General features: G+C 42.9%; 1 protein-coding gene across 7 annotated transcripts in view; it reads right to left on the reverse strand.

Moving 5' to 3' along the window:
• Positions 1-800: 800 nt before the first annotated feature.
• The window catches only part of LOC132381517 (meiosis initiator protein-like), a 112812-nt gene continuing 98224 nt past the window's right edge, over positions 801-15388 (reverse strand). For all 7 annotated transcript variants that reach the window (XM_059950990.1, XM_059950989.1, XM_059950994.1 and 4 more), the window contains 2 exons: positions 13499-13588; positions 801-4624 (listed from right to left, as the gene is read on the reverse strand). In XM_059950990.1, the coding sequence (XP_059806973.1) occupies positions 4513-4624; positions 13499-13588 (202 nt within the window). In that variant the 3' untranslated portion in view covers positions 801-4512. The remainder of the gene's footprint in view (positions 4625-13498; positions 13589-15388) is intronic.

The following is a 15388-nucleotide window of genomic DNA, read 5'->3' on the forward strand; positions in this document are numbered from 1 at the left end:
GGAGGGAGCAGGAAGCACCAGAGAGAGAGATTCTGTAATGATTAATAAACCAATTGTTAGGGATCAAATGTCCTTGCCTGGTGTCTCAGGGCTGGGTGTGTCTGCACCCGCGACCCCCTGCCCCCCACCCCGGCACTCCTCCTGCGGCACTCCACCCTCACCATTCCCAACATCCTTTGCTCCCACCAAACTTACAAACTCGCTCTCTGCTCTGCGTTAATAAATACAGTACTGTGCAGACGTCTGTACCCTGGCTATGTAACTGTATGTTCCCAAGACTTTTGCACAGTATTGTACTTGTTGACACTCCCCCCAGGCACCATGATCTTGACAGGCACATCTCCGCTCCAAACTAAGTCCCAATCCTGAGTCTTTCTGCTTGCTTCACAAAGGTCAATACTGCCGAATGAGAAGCCTTGGACCTCATGGTCAATACAATTTGTACCAAGGAGCCCCATGCACAGAGCATACTGCTCATGACAGTTTCATGGACCTTTCCCATGGTAGAATAATCTGTAGACCCAAGCTAACCTAGCCATCACCCTGCTAGTTATTCATCTCCGCGCCTTGTACACATCAGATGGCATCTTGTCTGTTTTTTATGAGGATGAGTTGCTAGCTTGACGCTCAACCCAGCGTAGATAGAAAGCATGCAAGGAGCCAGCCCGATTCGAAGCCAGGACCATTCACCTTGAAGCCAGATGCTGATGTCACTGCTGCTACACCACTGAGCAGACAACCAACACCCTATAGCAAAGTCAAAATGGACTGACACGAACACATTCTTCTAAACAGGGGTCTCAATAATTTAATTTATATTACTTTTTTAAACATACACAACAATAAATAGGAACCATAATAACATTAATAAAAGTTTTGCCAAATAGCCACAATGTGTGACTTTATTTCCTTAACTATCTGAAGTGCAATCAAACTTCATGACTTTAAAATTGAAGTTAGTAGTGGAACAGAAGGAAAACAGTCTCCCAATGGAGTGGAGTGGTAAATGGTGGCATTAGAGCTAGGCCAGTTGCATGTGTTCTCCACAACTCTGCCCCTCCACAATTACTTATAGTTTCAAGTGCCATCCACTTGGGCAAGAACATGAACGACATCTGGACAGATTGCCCCTAGTGAGGCTCTTATCGCTGCTCTGTCATCGCTCTACACAGTGATGTTAAAGGCACCTGTTGGAACTCAAGCTACATCAGTGATTTGGTGTACGATCATACCACAACGCTACTGTACAAAAATGGGTTAAAAATACTGGTCTGAATGAGAATTGACCATAAAAAATCAAACTGGTTCACAGTAGCTTTTAGGAAAGGAAACCTCCTCTCCTTGCTGAGTCTGACCTTTATATGACCCTAGCACCATAACAATAGGGGGTGAATCTCAGCTACCCTCTGTGCAGATAATTCAATCAGGGGCATCTAGGAGCAGCCAATAAATAATCTTCAAATAATAGTTACTTGATCCAGCTGAGTTCCTGTGTTAATTCAGTTAAGAGGCCAGCCCTATTCCCCATAGGAACAACCCACTTGGGTACATAACTAAAAATCATGCAGCCATAGAGTTCTGCAATGTTGGAGAAGTCCCACGCATGAAATCCAAAGACTGGACTTTTTAGACCTATGTAAAAGTTACTTTCACTCTTGACTTACTGAGGTTCCTCCTCTTTGTTGGTTAAAACAAACATTTTGTTGCCAGAAAGAATCATGTTGTAGCCACAAATGGCTCAGTACACTTCATAACAACAGTGACTGCACTTCAAAATAATTAACAGGGACAGGGCTGGAGGTAATTTGAAAATTAGCTTATATAAATGTGAATTTTTTATGTTATATTGATGGAAAATATAAAATTCATAAACATGAGAAAATTTACAGATGCTGGAAATTCAAAGCAACACATACAAAATGCTGGAGGAATGCAGCAGGTCAGACAGCACCTATGGAAATTCACAAAGCGTCAATGTTTCGGGCTGAGACCCTTCATCAGAACTGAGAGGGAAGGTGGGGTGAGGGGAAAGAGGCTAGCTGGAAGATGATAACTGAAACCAGGTGGGTGGGAAAGGTCATGGCTTGGTAAGGAAGGAATCTTATAGGAGGGGAGAATGGATAATAGGAGAAGGGAAGGGGAGGGCCCGAGTGGGAAGTAATAGGCATATGTCTTTGGTATTACCAAATAGTTATAAAGTTTGCACTTTTTATTTTGAAGGTATAATTATAGTTGTAACACAAACTTTGATAATTTAGGAGGGGCTGAATTGATAATAAAGATGTTATATTGTTTTTGTTTCTACTTTCCAATCAATCTGTCTTTCTACTATGTCAGTCTTGGAACTTTGCGGGGCTCACAGCAAAGTGGTTCACGGGGTGGGCCAGTAACACTAAACCACCATGTAAAGCAATGGGCCGATCTTAAAGTAAAGCTGTTCTCAATAATCACGTTCTCCTGTTACAGCCTAAGTACAATAAGCCAGCAGGTCACTATGAGAGATTGGTCTTTAGAAGAATGATGCCGAGCACGCAGGGCAAAGCCATTGGCATCGATCTGTTCAGCTGATGATGAGAGACACGCGCACTCGCTCTCAACTGCGGTCCTTACAAAATGAAAGTAAGTGACACTTATCTTCATCATGTTCTGTTTTCTGGCTTAGTTAATTAAAGCACTGAGTTACACATAGTTTTTAATATTAATTTCAAACAACACTATTTGCAGAAAGGGTCAGTGATGTCTTTTGATAAAAACCAGAACTGATTCTTATCAAACAATTGCTGAATTTCCTGCAGTTAGCATTGGGGTTCAAACAATACGTTTGTCTGCAAATTCTGTGTTACAATAAATATGTGAATGGAATACCTTTTTGCTTTGGTCACTCAGTCAGAAACAATATTCCTGCATGATTGAAGACTGAGTAAAACTCCAAAGTGCAAGCATTTCCTGCTTTCCATTCCTCTCCGTCCACTTCACACAGCAGCCTCCACACATCAGTCTGCCAGTGAGATTGGAATTTAGTGCTGAGCTGAGGTCATGCCCACTCATGTCAAGAAGCAGAAGGCCCAAAGGTTCCTTCAAGTTGGATCACTGCAGTCATAAGGAGGGTACGTCTGGTTGAAGCCCAAGAGACCACAAGGAATTTTAAGGAGATGATGTCATTACTTGTCATATAAAGAGACTGTGATTATCCAAATAGGTTAGGAAGAAATCTAACTAGCGTTTCTTTAATGCCTTTCAAGATGTCTGAGAGGAGTCTAGATCAACCCACACAAAATACTGGAGGAACTCAGCAGGTCAGACAGCATCTGAGGAGGGGAATAAACAATTGACTGAATCCCAGACCTGATGAAGGATCTTGGCCCGAAACATTGACTGTTTATTCATTTCCATAGACAGTGCCTGACCTGCTGAGTTCCTTCAGCATTTTATATGTGTTGCTCTGCATTTCCGTAATCTGCAGAATTTCTAGTGCTGAGAGGACTCTAGAAAAGAGCTGTCACTGTTGGAAATTAGTGGTTAATTTGTGCTTCCGTGGACACCACTAAAGCACTGAGTAGATGATGTATTTTAATGATGTCAGCAGTGAATATGAATATTGGATAGGATACCAGGTTAATGGCCCCTCAATATTTCCCCCCAAAGTAAAGCCACCTACATGTTATGTGCACAGGCAAGATTTCAACTTAACCTCTCATCAAAAGTCAGCACTTCCAACAATGTAGCACTCCCTCAATCTAAAACTTTTCAACACACAAAAAATGCGAGAGGAACTCAGCAGGTCAGGCAGCATCTATGGAGAGGAATGTTGACTGTTTATTTGTTTCCACAGAGGCTTCCTGACCTGCTGAGTTCCTTCAGCATCCTCTGGATTTCCAGCATCTTCAGAATCTCTTGTGCTTAATCCTTTTTTATATTGGATTGATTAACCTTGTCAGCCTTGTTAACTGTGTTCGTGTTTCTGGAATGAGACTGGAAGCCACAACCTTCTGACTCAGAGGAAAGAATGCTGGCCACAGACACAAAACCAGAAGCTTAATGTCAGGCTGATGACGTGAAAAGTGTAAGCCAGGAACAAAAGTCCTCCAATTAACATTGACACTAGGCAAGCTTGATGTACACAGCTACTTTAAATACAAACTCAAAGTTCTACCAACTATTACTGAAAATGGCTTCAAATTCAAGTTCTTCTGGACTGTACACTGTCACAGCCATGCACTTCTTTGGGTGGACCATCATTCATTTGAACTTTAGTATTATAGTCAATGTCTTCTATTTTTCCAATATGTAGGTAGAGTAGGTAGATGTTTTTTCCATTGACAAAAATTCAAATGCACAATGATTTTCCAGATTTTAAAGTACTCTTGGAGATCCACATTGGACGTACTGAGTTTGCTGAGCTTCTGAGTGAACTAGGCCTTTCCAGCTCAAGAGACTCATCTATGGTCTTGTGTCGTTCGGGTTGTTTTAGAACAGCAATGCTCATGTTTTGCTCTAAAGAAGGGAGATGTCTTACAGGAGGTGGAGGGGTTCGGGCATTTCCACCTCTTCCTTCTCTTCACTTGACGAGCTATCCAGCTTGACGATGCGGTTATTCATCTTGCTGAATTCCCGGGCTTTGATGCTGTGAGCGAGAGACAAAGAGAAACAGGGAGGACATATTTAACCCATGCTAACCATCGACCTTCTTGTATTGAAGTGGCAACTCAACTATAGCCAGCATCGCTGAAAATTAAGCAGCAGAACACATAGCTCCCAAGCAATCAAAATTCAGCTGATGAAGCAGTTCTGCTAAAAACCACACTGACTTCTGAGCTGCATTCCACTGCATTGAACCAGTGCAGCTTTGTAATCACACAATCGAATTCGCTGAAAGTGTGAATTAAGGGACTGTTGCAAATTTGTAAAATTCACCTAGATCTTTTTGCTTAGAAAATATTTTTAGGGGTGCCTTGCTTTTTCATAAAAAAGAGAATTAAAGAATTTGGTGACACACACAAAACGCAGGAGGACCTCAGCAGGCCAGGCAGCATCAATGGAAGGAAGTGGGTGGTCGATATGGCGTAGGCTAAAAGGTTGGCAAAACATCGTGGGCTAAAGGGCCTGCACTGTGCTCAAAGTTCAAATTAAATTTCTTATCAAAGTACGTACCATATATGTCACCATTTAGTAACTTGAGAATCAATTTCCTGCAAGCATTCAGAGCAGAACAAAGATACAGTACAATAGAATCAATGAAAAACTACATACAAAGACTGACCAACAACCAATGTGCAAAAAAAGAAAATCCTTGCAAACACAAAAATAAATAAATAGTGAGAACATGAGTTATAAACTCATTGAAAGTGAGTCCATAGATTGCTGCTTCGTACTGTCCTGTACCATTCATTTGGCACTTGAAATGTGACATTAATTTAGGAAACTGGAAATCAGCACCTGTTTTGTTAAACTTTTTGAATGACACAAATATGGCAATTTAAGCAATATAGTGGGAACATTTGCAAGCATATTACGTTGCCAGTAGTGCACGCAAGCTCGATTTCAAAGTTTAAGAGAAATTTGGATAGGTACATGGGTGGGAGTGGTGTGGTCCCAGTGCAGATCGATGGGAGTAGGCAGTTTGAATGGTTTGGCATGGATTAAAAGGGCCGCTGGGCCTGATTCTGTGCTGTACTTTTCTATGTCTCTATTATGTAAAATTATTCTGATGCACATTGCACCCAGTGAATCACTCTGAGCCTTGATGATAGATGTTGGGAAATGTGGCAGACATTTTTTACCACAGACCTGACTCAGAAATGGCATGACCAAATAGCTTTTGGGCATTTGCTCAGGGGTCCAGGGAATCCAAAGATTCACAATCTTCTGAGAGAAGAATCTATTCTTATTTTGGTCTTAAATATGTGACCTGTTAACCCTGATGTGCCTCCTTAGTGTTATACTCACCCCCAGCGGAAGACACATCATTCCCTTTTGAAAATTACAGCTGAATCTTTTCCACTATTACTTTATCTGGTGCATTCCAGATCACCAATACCTTCAGATTAAAAAATAATCCTATGTTCGCTTGCACGTTGTTTTAGGTTTGTGTTGTACAGTTATCAATGATGTGCTGGTGTTGGAGAGGGTCCAAAGGAGATTCACGAGAATGACTGTGGAAATGAAAGGGTTAGTGCATGAGGAGTGTTTGAAGGCTCTTGGCCTGTATTAGCTGGAGTTTAGAAGAACAAAGGGAGATCTCATTGAAACCCATCAAGTATTGAAAGGGCAAAGTAGAGTAGGCCAGGATGCTTCCTCCAGAAGGGGAGTTTAGGATCAGAGGGGTGTTACTTTAGAGTAGAGATGAAGAGGAATGTCTTTAGCCAGAGGGTGGCGAATTCACTGCTGCAGAGAGCTGTGGAGGCTAAGCCACTGGGTGTATTTAAAGTGGTTGATAGATTCTTCGTTAGAAAGGGTGTCAAAGATTATGGGATGAAGACAGGAGAATAGAGCTAAGAGAGATAATGAATCAGCCATGATTCTCAATGGGTCCTGTGTCTTATGGAAACTGTCTCCCTATCTATTTGATTCAATTGCAAAATGGTTTCTATTAAATATCCCTAGAAACATTGTTTGCCCAAGAACATTTCAGCATCACTCACCTCTCCACAATAATGAGGTACCTCATTCCAGTAGAACTCCTCTGTACCTTCTCCAAGTTTTGACAATTTTTCTAAAAGGTGGTGAAGGGATATGATTTAGGGGTCATTAAAGAAATGTGGTTGCAGGATGGAGAAGGTATCCAAAGGTATCAAGTAATAAGGAAAAATAGGCAGGAAGGTAAGAGGGGTGGCGTACTGCTCTTGAGTAAGGATGAGATCAGGGTGATATAAGGACCAGAATGTTGAGTTCATTTGGGTGGAGATAAGGAATTGGAATGGGGAATAAAAATGATTGGTGGGAGTTGTATGTTGGCCACCGAATAATGAGATTACAATGGCCTGGGCAATAAACCACAAAATATCTGATGAATATATGAATAGGATTGAAGTTTTTGATATATGATAGGGTCTTTAACTTGCACATAGATTGGGTGAATCAAGTTGACTTGAGGAGGATTTCATAAAATGTATCCATGATAGCTTTCCTGAACAGAACCTACAAAGGAAAGAGCGATCTTAGATTTGGTCCTGTGCAAAGAGACAGGTAAAATTAAAGGCCTCATTGTTAGGGATCCTGTTGGAAATGGAGGGCGCAATCATTCAATCTAAAACCGGTATACAGTATTTTGCCTAAGACAAGGTAGACTGCAATAGGATGAAGGAGAGGACTAGTGTACAATGGGAACAAAGTCTATATAGTGGGACAGTTGAGGAACAGTGGAAGGCTTTCAAAGGGATTCTTCATGGTGCTCAACAAAAGTATATTTCAGTTAAAAGCAAGGGCGGTGAGAGCCAGCACTAAGGCAATAAAAGGCATCACAATGAAACTGATGCATTCAAAGCTGCCAAGAGCAGTGGGAAACTGGAAGACTGGGAAAACCTTCAAAAGCAACAAAAAAACACAAACCAAGCAATAAAGAAAGGAGAATGATAGATTAAAGGAACTAGCTCAAAGTATTAAACCGATAGTGAAAGTTTTTATAATTATATAACAAAGAAAAAGGGTGGTTACAGTGAACATAGGTCCCTTGGAAGGTGAGAAGGAGTAAATTAATGTTGGGTAATATGGAAATTGCTGAGGCTTTGAATGGTATCCATCTTCAAGGATTCCCATCATTCCCATGCTTTGTTCACATTGCTACCATCAGAAAGGAGGTACAGGAGCCTGAAGGCACACACTTCGTGATTCAGAAACAGCTTTTTCCCCTCTGCCATCTGATTTCTGAATGGACAATGAACTTATAAATACTACCTCACTACTTTTTATTTTTGCTTTTGCACTATTTAACAATTTAATATATACATATATTTACAGTAATTCACAGTACCTTTTTTCTCTATATTATCCTGCATTGCATTATAACTACAGCCACAAAGTTAAGAAATTTCACAACGTATGATATTAAACCTGATTCTGATTTTGATGCTGACTATTTTGTGTTGGCCTTCACAGTGATGTTACGAATGCAATGGGAGGTGAGGACCTTGACAGAATTGCTATTACTAGAGGTAGTGTTGAGCAAACTACAGTAGAAGGTCAAAGGTTGGACAGGTCCCCTAAGATGATGCTGGCAATATTTTGCAGACGGCTTACAAAACTACTAGATATATTTAATCTGAACTATGATCACTGCAATCAACAGCCTGTAATTTCACTTAAGAAATTTTAAACCGTCTAAATGAACGAGCAATTTTACAATCTCCTGAAGGATCCCATGAACTTGACTCTCAGGAACGTGGCTCGGCACCTTGAAGACAAAGGTTGATCAGTCATCGTGGGAAGGACTTCAGTCCAGATTAAGGTGTCGAGGCCCGAGTGCAGAAAATGAGTGTGTTCAACCCCACTACTCTGTGCCAGCTAAGATCCTCTACCTGAGCCCGTCCAGTCTGTCTGTGTTTGACCTGTCTCTCTCTCTCTCTCTCTCTCTCTTCTCACTACTACCATTAGATGGGACTTCTCCGTGGATTGTCACCTTGTCGTGGTGGAGAAGCTCGTGTAGTCCTGAGATCCCGAGAGCGATGCCGTCTGGAGCTATGCTCCTGGTAGGGTCACCCATGGCGGTAAGGTCGAGGGTGAGGTCCCTGACAAAGAACAATCCGACCAAGACCTCAACGGTGGAACAGGTGGATGAAGTTACTTCAAACTCAAATGCTGTGAAGGCGGATGAAGACTGCAACAAATCCATCAGCTCCAATCGTTGTGGTTTCCATGCCACTGGAATCAGTTGGTTGATTTGTGAAGTATCATGTGCTTCTTGGAGTGCAACATCAAGTACACGTTAAACAAATACACACGTGTTTTCGCTCTGTGGGCGACGATCAGATGGGAGGTGCAAGAGTCTCTGGTCCCACACTGCTAAGCTTGGGAGAAGTTGTCGCCCTGCAACTATTGGCCTCCTGGACCGACTTCACTCTCCTCAGTGCTGATCTGACTCCACAGTCTGTGGATTCACTTCCAGGGCCTCTGCAGTTCATGTTCTATGTGGTACGTTTACTTTTATTCTATTATTTACAGGATTTGTCCTCTTTTGCACAATGAATGTTTGCCAGTCTTGGTTGTTCGTGGTGTTTTGAGAATTCTATTGTGTTTTTTTGTTTAGTGGCTGCCTGCAGGAAGATGAATTTCAAGGTTGTATATTTTGATAATTAATTTAGTTTGAACTCTGATCCTGATGGGATGCATCCCAGCATATTAAACGAAAGGGAAGAACTTATACAGTGTTGAAAGGACTAGATGAGGTGGATGTGGAGAGGATGTTTCCTATGGTGGGGGTATTAAAATCTAGAGGGCATAGCCTTAAAATTCAGGTAAGGAAGTATTTTTTATTTAGCCAGAGAGTAGTAAATCTGTGGAATGCTCTGCCACAGACTGTGGTGGAGGCCAAGTCCCTGCATATACTTAAGGCGGAAGTTGAGCGTTTCCTGATTGGTCATGACTTCAAAGGATATGGTGAGAAGGCAGGTGTATGGGGTTGAGTGGGATCCAGGATCAGCCATGATGAAATGGCGGAGCAGGCTCAACAGGCTGAATGGTCGAATTCTGTTCCAATATCTTATGCTCTAAGTGCCAAAATATTAAAATACTCTGAACTCTGGGCAGGTCCCAGCAGATTGGAAGACAGTAAATGTCATGCCACTGTTAAAAAAAGGATACAGGCAAGAGGTTTAACATCAGGGAAAATGCTTGAAACTGTCATTAGAGAGATGTCTGGACAGAAGTGGTCCCATCAGGCAGACACAACATGGATTCATGAGGGGCAGGTCCTGTTGAGAAATATACCATTGTTCTTTGAGGATATAATGAGCGCAGTGGATAGAGGGGAACAGGTGGATGTTGTACTCTTGTATTTCCAGAAAGCTATGACTCAAAGCTGGGTGGCAGTGTGAAATCTTAGGAGGATGTTATGAGAATGCAGGGTAACTTGGACAGGTTGGGTGTGTGGGCAAATGTATGGCAGATGCAGTTTAATGTGGATAAATGGGAGGTTATCCACTTTGGTGGCAAGAACAGGAAGGCAGATTACTATCTAAATGGAGTCAAGTTAGGAAAAGGGGAAGTACAACGAGATCCAGGTGTTCTTGTACATCAGTCTTGAAAGCAAGCATGCAGGTACAGCAGGCAGTGAAGAAAGTTAATGGCATGCTGGCTTTTATAACAGGAGGAATTGAGTATAGGAGTAAAGAGGTCCTTCTGCAGCTGTACAGGGCCCTGGTGAGACCCCACCTGGAGTATTGTGTGCAGTTTTGGTCTCCAAATTTGAGGAAGGACATTCTTGCTATTGAGGGAGTGCAGCTTAGGTTCACAAGGTTAATTCCCGGAATGGCGGGACTGTCATATGTTGAAGGATTGGAGCGACTGGGCTTGTATACACTGGAATTTAGAAGGATGAGAGGGGATCTGATTGAAACATATAAGATTATTAAGGGATTAGACACCCTGGAGGCAGGAAGCGTGTTCCCGCTGATGGGTGAGTCCAGAACTAGAGGCCACAGTTTAAGAATAAGGGGTAGGCCATTTAGAACAGAGATGCGGAAAAACTTTTCACCCAAAGAGTGGTGGATACGTGGAATGCTCTGCCCCAGAAGGCAGTGGAGGCCAAGTCTCTGGATGCATTCGAGATAGAGTTAGATAGAGCTCTTATAGATAGCGGGGTCAAGGGATATGGAGAGAGGGCAGGAATGGGGTTCTGATTGTGTATGATCAGCCATGATCACAGTGAATGGCAGTGCTGGCTAGAAGGGCCGAGTGGCTTACTCCTGCACCTACTGACTATTGTCTATTGTCTAAGGCATTTGATAAGGTGCCACATAAGAGACCTATCCATAAGATAAGGATTCATGGAGTTAGGAGCAATGTATTATTATGGATAGAGAGTTGGGATAAATGGGTGTTTCTCTGGTTGGCAGTCACTGGAGAGCTGAGTACCACAGGGGTCAGTGCTGGGCCACTAATGTTCACAATATACCTTACTGATTTAGAAAAGGAGACTGGGTGTAGTATATATAAGTCTGCTGAGGACACTAAATTGAATGGGAAAGCAAATTGTATAGAGGATACAGAGAGTCTGCAGAGAGGTATACAGTAGATTGGTTATAAGTGAGCGGGTAAGAGTCTGGCAGATGGAATACAACACTGGTAAATGCAACGTCTCCCACTTTGGAAGGAAAATCAGAAGATCAGATTTAAATTGTGAAAGATTGCAGCATGCTATTGGACAGAAGCACTTGGGAGTGCTTGTGCATGAATCCCAAAAGGGTGGCTTGCATACAACAGATTATCAAGAAGCAAATGAAATGCTAACTTTCATTGTTAGAGGGATTGAATTTAAGAGCAGGGAGGTCATGCTGCATCTGTGCAGGGTATTGGTGAATCTGCTCCTGGAGTACTGCCTGCAATTCTGGTCTCCTTACTTAAGGAAAGACATACTGGCTTTGGAGATGGTGCAAAGGAAGTTCACCAGGTTGATTCCGAGATGAGGGGGGTTAACCTACAAGGAGAGATTGAGTCCCATTCAGAAGAATGGGAGGGGAATCCTATAGACACATATAAAATCATGATAGATAGTGGCAGTGAAGTTGTTCCCACTAGTAAGTGAGACTAGGACTCAAGTTTTGAAGGAATAGATTTTGGGCAGAAATAAGGAGGAACAGCTTTTCCCAGAGAATAGTAAATCTATGGAATTCTCTGACCAGGGAAGCTGTAAAGGCTACCTCATTAAAATCATTTAAGCTAAAAGTTAGATAGATTTTTGCATAGTGGTGGAATCCTACAAAATGGTGGATTTGGCCCAGGACATCAAACCATTCAACACATCTAAATGAACCACTGTTGTAGGAAAGCAGCATCCATCATCAGAAATTTCCACCACACAGGACATGTTCTTTTCTCACTGCTGCTATCAGGTAGAAAGTACAAGAGCCTCAGGACTCGCACCACCAGGTTCAAGAACAGTTACTACTCCTCAACCATCAGGCTCTTGAACCAACGGGGATAACTACACTCATCAGCCCATCCATTAAGGTGTTCCCACAACTAATGATCTCACTTTAAGGACTTTTTATCTTGTTAACTTGTGTTCTCATTATTTATTGCTATTTATTAATATTTGTACTTGCATAGTTTGTTGCCTTCTGCAATCTTTCATTGACCGTGTTATTGTTACTATTCTATAGACTTGCTGAGTATGCCTGCAGGAAAATGAGTCTCAGGGTCGTATGTGGTGACAGGTATGTACTTTGATGATTAAATTTACTTTGAACTTTAAGTAGACAGCTCAAAGGCAGGTAAATGGATCAGTGTCTCCAGCCAGATCAGGCATGATCTTATTGAATGGCGAAGCAGGCTCGACTGGCCAGATGCCCAACCCCTGCTCCTATTTTTTATGTTCTTATGAAATTAATACAAGGCACAACCTTCACTCAATCTGCCACAATAGGAGATCCTTCCTGGAGGTGACACGTTTTCATTCAACTTCCCACTCCTTTTCCGGCATGTCAGTCCATGGCTTCATCTAGAGCCACGACGAGGCCACTCTCAGGTTAGAGGAGCAACACCTCATACTCTTTCTGCGTAGTACCCAATCTGACAGCATGAACATCAATATCTTTAACATCTGGTAATTTCTCCCCTCTTCCCTTTCTCTCTTCCTCCATTCCCTACTCTGGCTCACCTCTTAGCCTTTCTCTTCTCACCTGCCCACCAACTCCCTCTGGTTCCCCTCCTGCTTCCCTTTCTCCCATGGTCCACTCTTCTCTTCTGTCAGATTCCTTCATCTTCAGCCCTTTACCTCTTCCATCTATCAGCTCCCAGTTTCCCACTTCATCCCCTTTCCCCACCCACCCATCTTTCCCCTCACCTGGTCTCACGAATCATCAGCTGGCTTATTCTCCTCCCTCTCCCTCTTATTCTGGCTTCTCCCCTGTTTCTTTCAAGTCCTGATGAAGGGTCTTGGCCCAATACATCGACTGTTTCTATATCCTCTCTATAGATGCTGCCTGACTAGCTGAGTTCCTCCTGCTTGTTGTGTTTTGCCTTGGATTTTAAGCCTCTGCAGAATCTTTTGTGTTTATATTGCAGCTGGGCCCTAACCAGTTATTCATAAACATTGAAGTGATGGTTGTAATTATTTTTTCTCCGTATGCCTCGATCATTAAGACTAATTATATCACCCATGAGCTGAGAAGTGGTAATAAAACATATTAGCGTACACCAGGCTTTTGTTCTGGTCTGTATGTATCAGATCCCCACCAAGTTACACCCTGACGAAAAGCTCAAAAATCCAACAGAGATGTGAGAAGATTGGCTTGCTACACTGCTGCATGCCTTGCTGGTACCACAGCTCTGATTCCTATCTTACCAGTAGGGCTGCCGTTCATTCTTTGACATGGTACGCCACACATGTGCCAAAGCTTTAGTAGCAACAGTAGAGGCAGTTCCAGGATGGTCACTGTGGACACATAAGGCATTATGATCACTCACTTTGAATAAAACGAGAAACAATGTAACACAACAATACGTGGCTCCGATGCAACCACAAATGTTGCTTTATCCATGTTCTTCCTGCATCCCGGATCCCCGTCCTCAAGGCATGGTGTTTGTTGTAAGGACTCAAAATTATGGATCTACTCCCATCTTCACTTCCACTGAAACCTGCTAGAAATTTTTACCATCTGCTGAATTGCAACAGGACCATGAACAAAGGAGCACAGCTAAGATGGGAGACGGTGGGAACGTAGGTAGGAATGGTGCTGGGGGTGAGAGGGTTGAGAGTGTTAAATTCTGAGGAACTACCACCTATTGCCTGTCATGTTCAAACCACAAAGACATCAGATCAGGAAAGCTCATCAACGCCCCTACGAGTCCTTTTATATGCCATGGCCTCCTACCATTAACTGAGGGGTCTGTGGACGTGTAAGTAAATTTGGCATGTCCCATTGATTCTCGCTAATTTTTAAAGATGTACCACAGTGAGGTAGTGGGGTGGGGTGTCTCTACCAAAGGAGGTGTGGCAGCTGCTGAGCAGCACCCCCCGCCCCCCCCACCACCCCGATCAGTGTCAGATAAAGGCATGGGAGCAGGTGGTGGACGGTCGTACGAGCAGCCGGTGCATATCACGTCCTGGTTATGTGACCACTGACACCAGGCAGATAATCTCTGAAGAGTATTGATAATAGCTGGGCTCACCCATCTTATAAAGACACTGTCTAGAAGAAGGCAATGGAAAGAAGGCAGCTGCTCTGCCCAGGAATGTAAGAAACTACAGAGAGTTGTTGTCACAATTCAACACATCACAGAAACCAGCCTCCCCTCCATGGACACCGTCTATACCTTTTGCTGCCTCAGTAATAATCAAACATCCCACCTATCATGGACTTTGCTCTTCTCTCTCCCATTGAGCAGAGCACACCCCACCAGGCTCAAGGACAGCTTCTACCCAGCTGTAATAACAATATTAAGTTATTCCCTAATACAATAAGGCAGACTCTTGACTTCACCATCTTCCACATTATGATCTTGCACCTTATTGTCTACCAGCACTGCCCTTTCTCTGTAACAGTAACAGTATTCAGTAATTGTTTTCCTTGTACAGACTCAGTGTGCTGAGTAGACACGTATGAACAGTATGCAAGGCAAGCTTTTCAATGTTCCTCAGTACATGGAGTACCGTGCAAAAGTCTGAGGCGCATAACACTTCTGCATGGTACTGTGGTAATTTTATGTATTGCACTGTACTGCTGACACAAAAAATATTAATGACATATGAGAGTGATGATAATCCTCGTTCTGATATGAGTCTCTATTGTGGACTGAGAGTGGGAAGGAGGCAGGGGGAGGGGAATCATGGTTGGGAAAAATAGGGAGAGAGTGCGAAGCACTAGAGAGACATTCTGTGATGATCAATAAACCAAATATTTGGGATCGAATGACCTTGCCTGGTGTCTCAGGGCTGGATGTGTCTACCCTGCCCCTACCCCTGGCACTCCTTCTCTGCCACCTGTTCCATACCACCCCCCTGCTCCTCCCCTCCCCCTGGCCCTCCACACCGTTCTACCATCCTTTGCTCCCGCCACATTTACAAACTCGCTCTCTATTCCACGTTGACAAATAGAGTACTCTGCAAAAGTCTTTGGCACCCCAGCTAAATATGTATATATGACTAAAACTTCAGCACAGTACCTTATGACAATAAACCAATTTTAGGAGAATAAAACTCTAGGAGAACATTTGTGAAGTACATTAACGGGGA

Source organism: Hypanus sabinus, chromosome 26 (genome assembly GCF_030144855.1).
Source record: "Hypanus sabinus isolate sHypSab1 chromosome 26, sHypSab1.hap1, whole genome shotgun sequence".
Classification (NCBI taxonomy): Eukaryota; Metazoa; Chordata; class Chondrichthyes; order Myliobatiformes; family Dasyatidae; genus Hypanus; species Hypanus sabinus.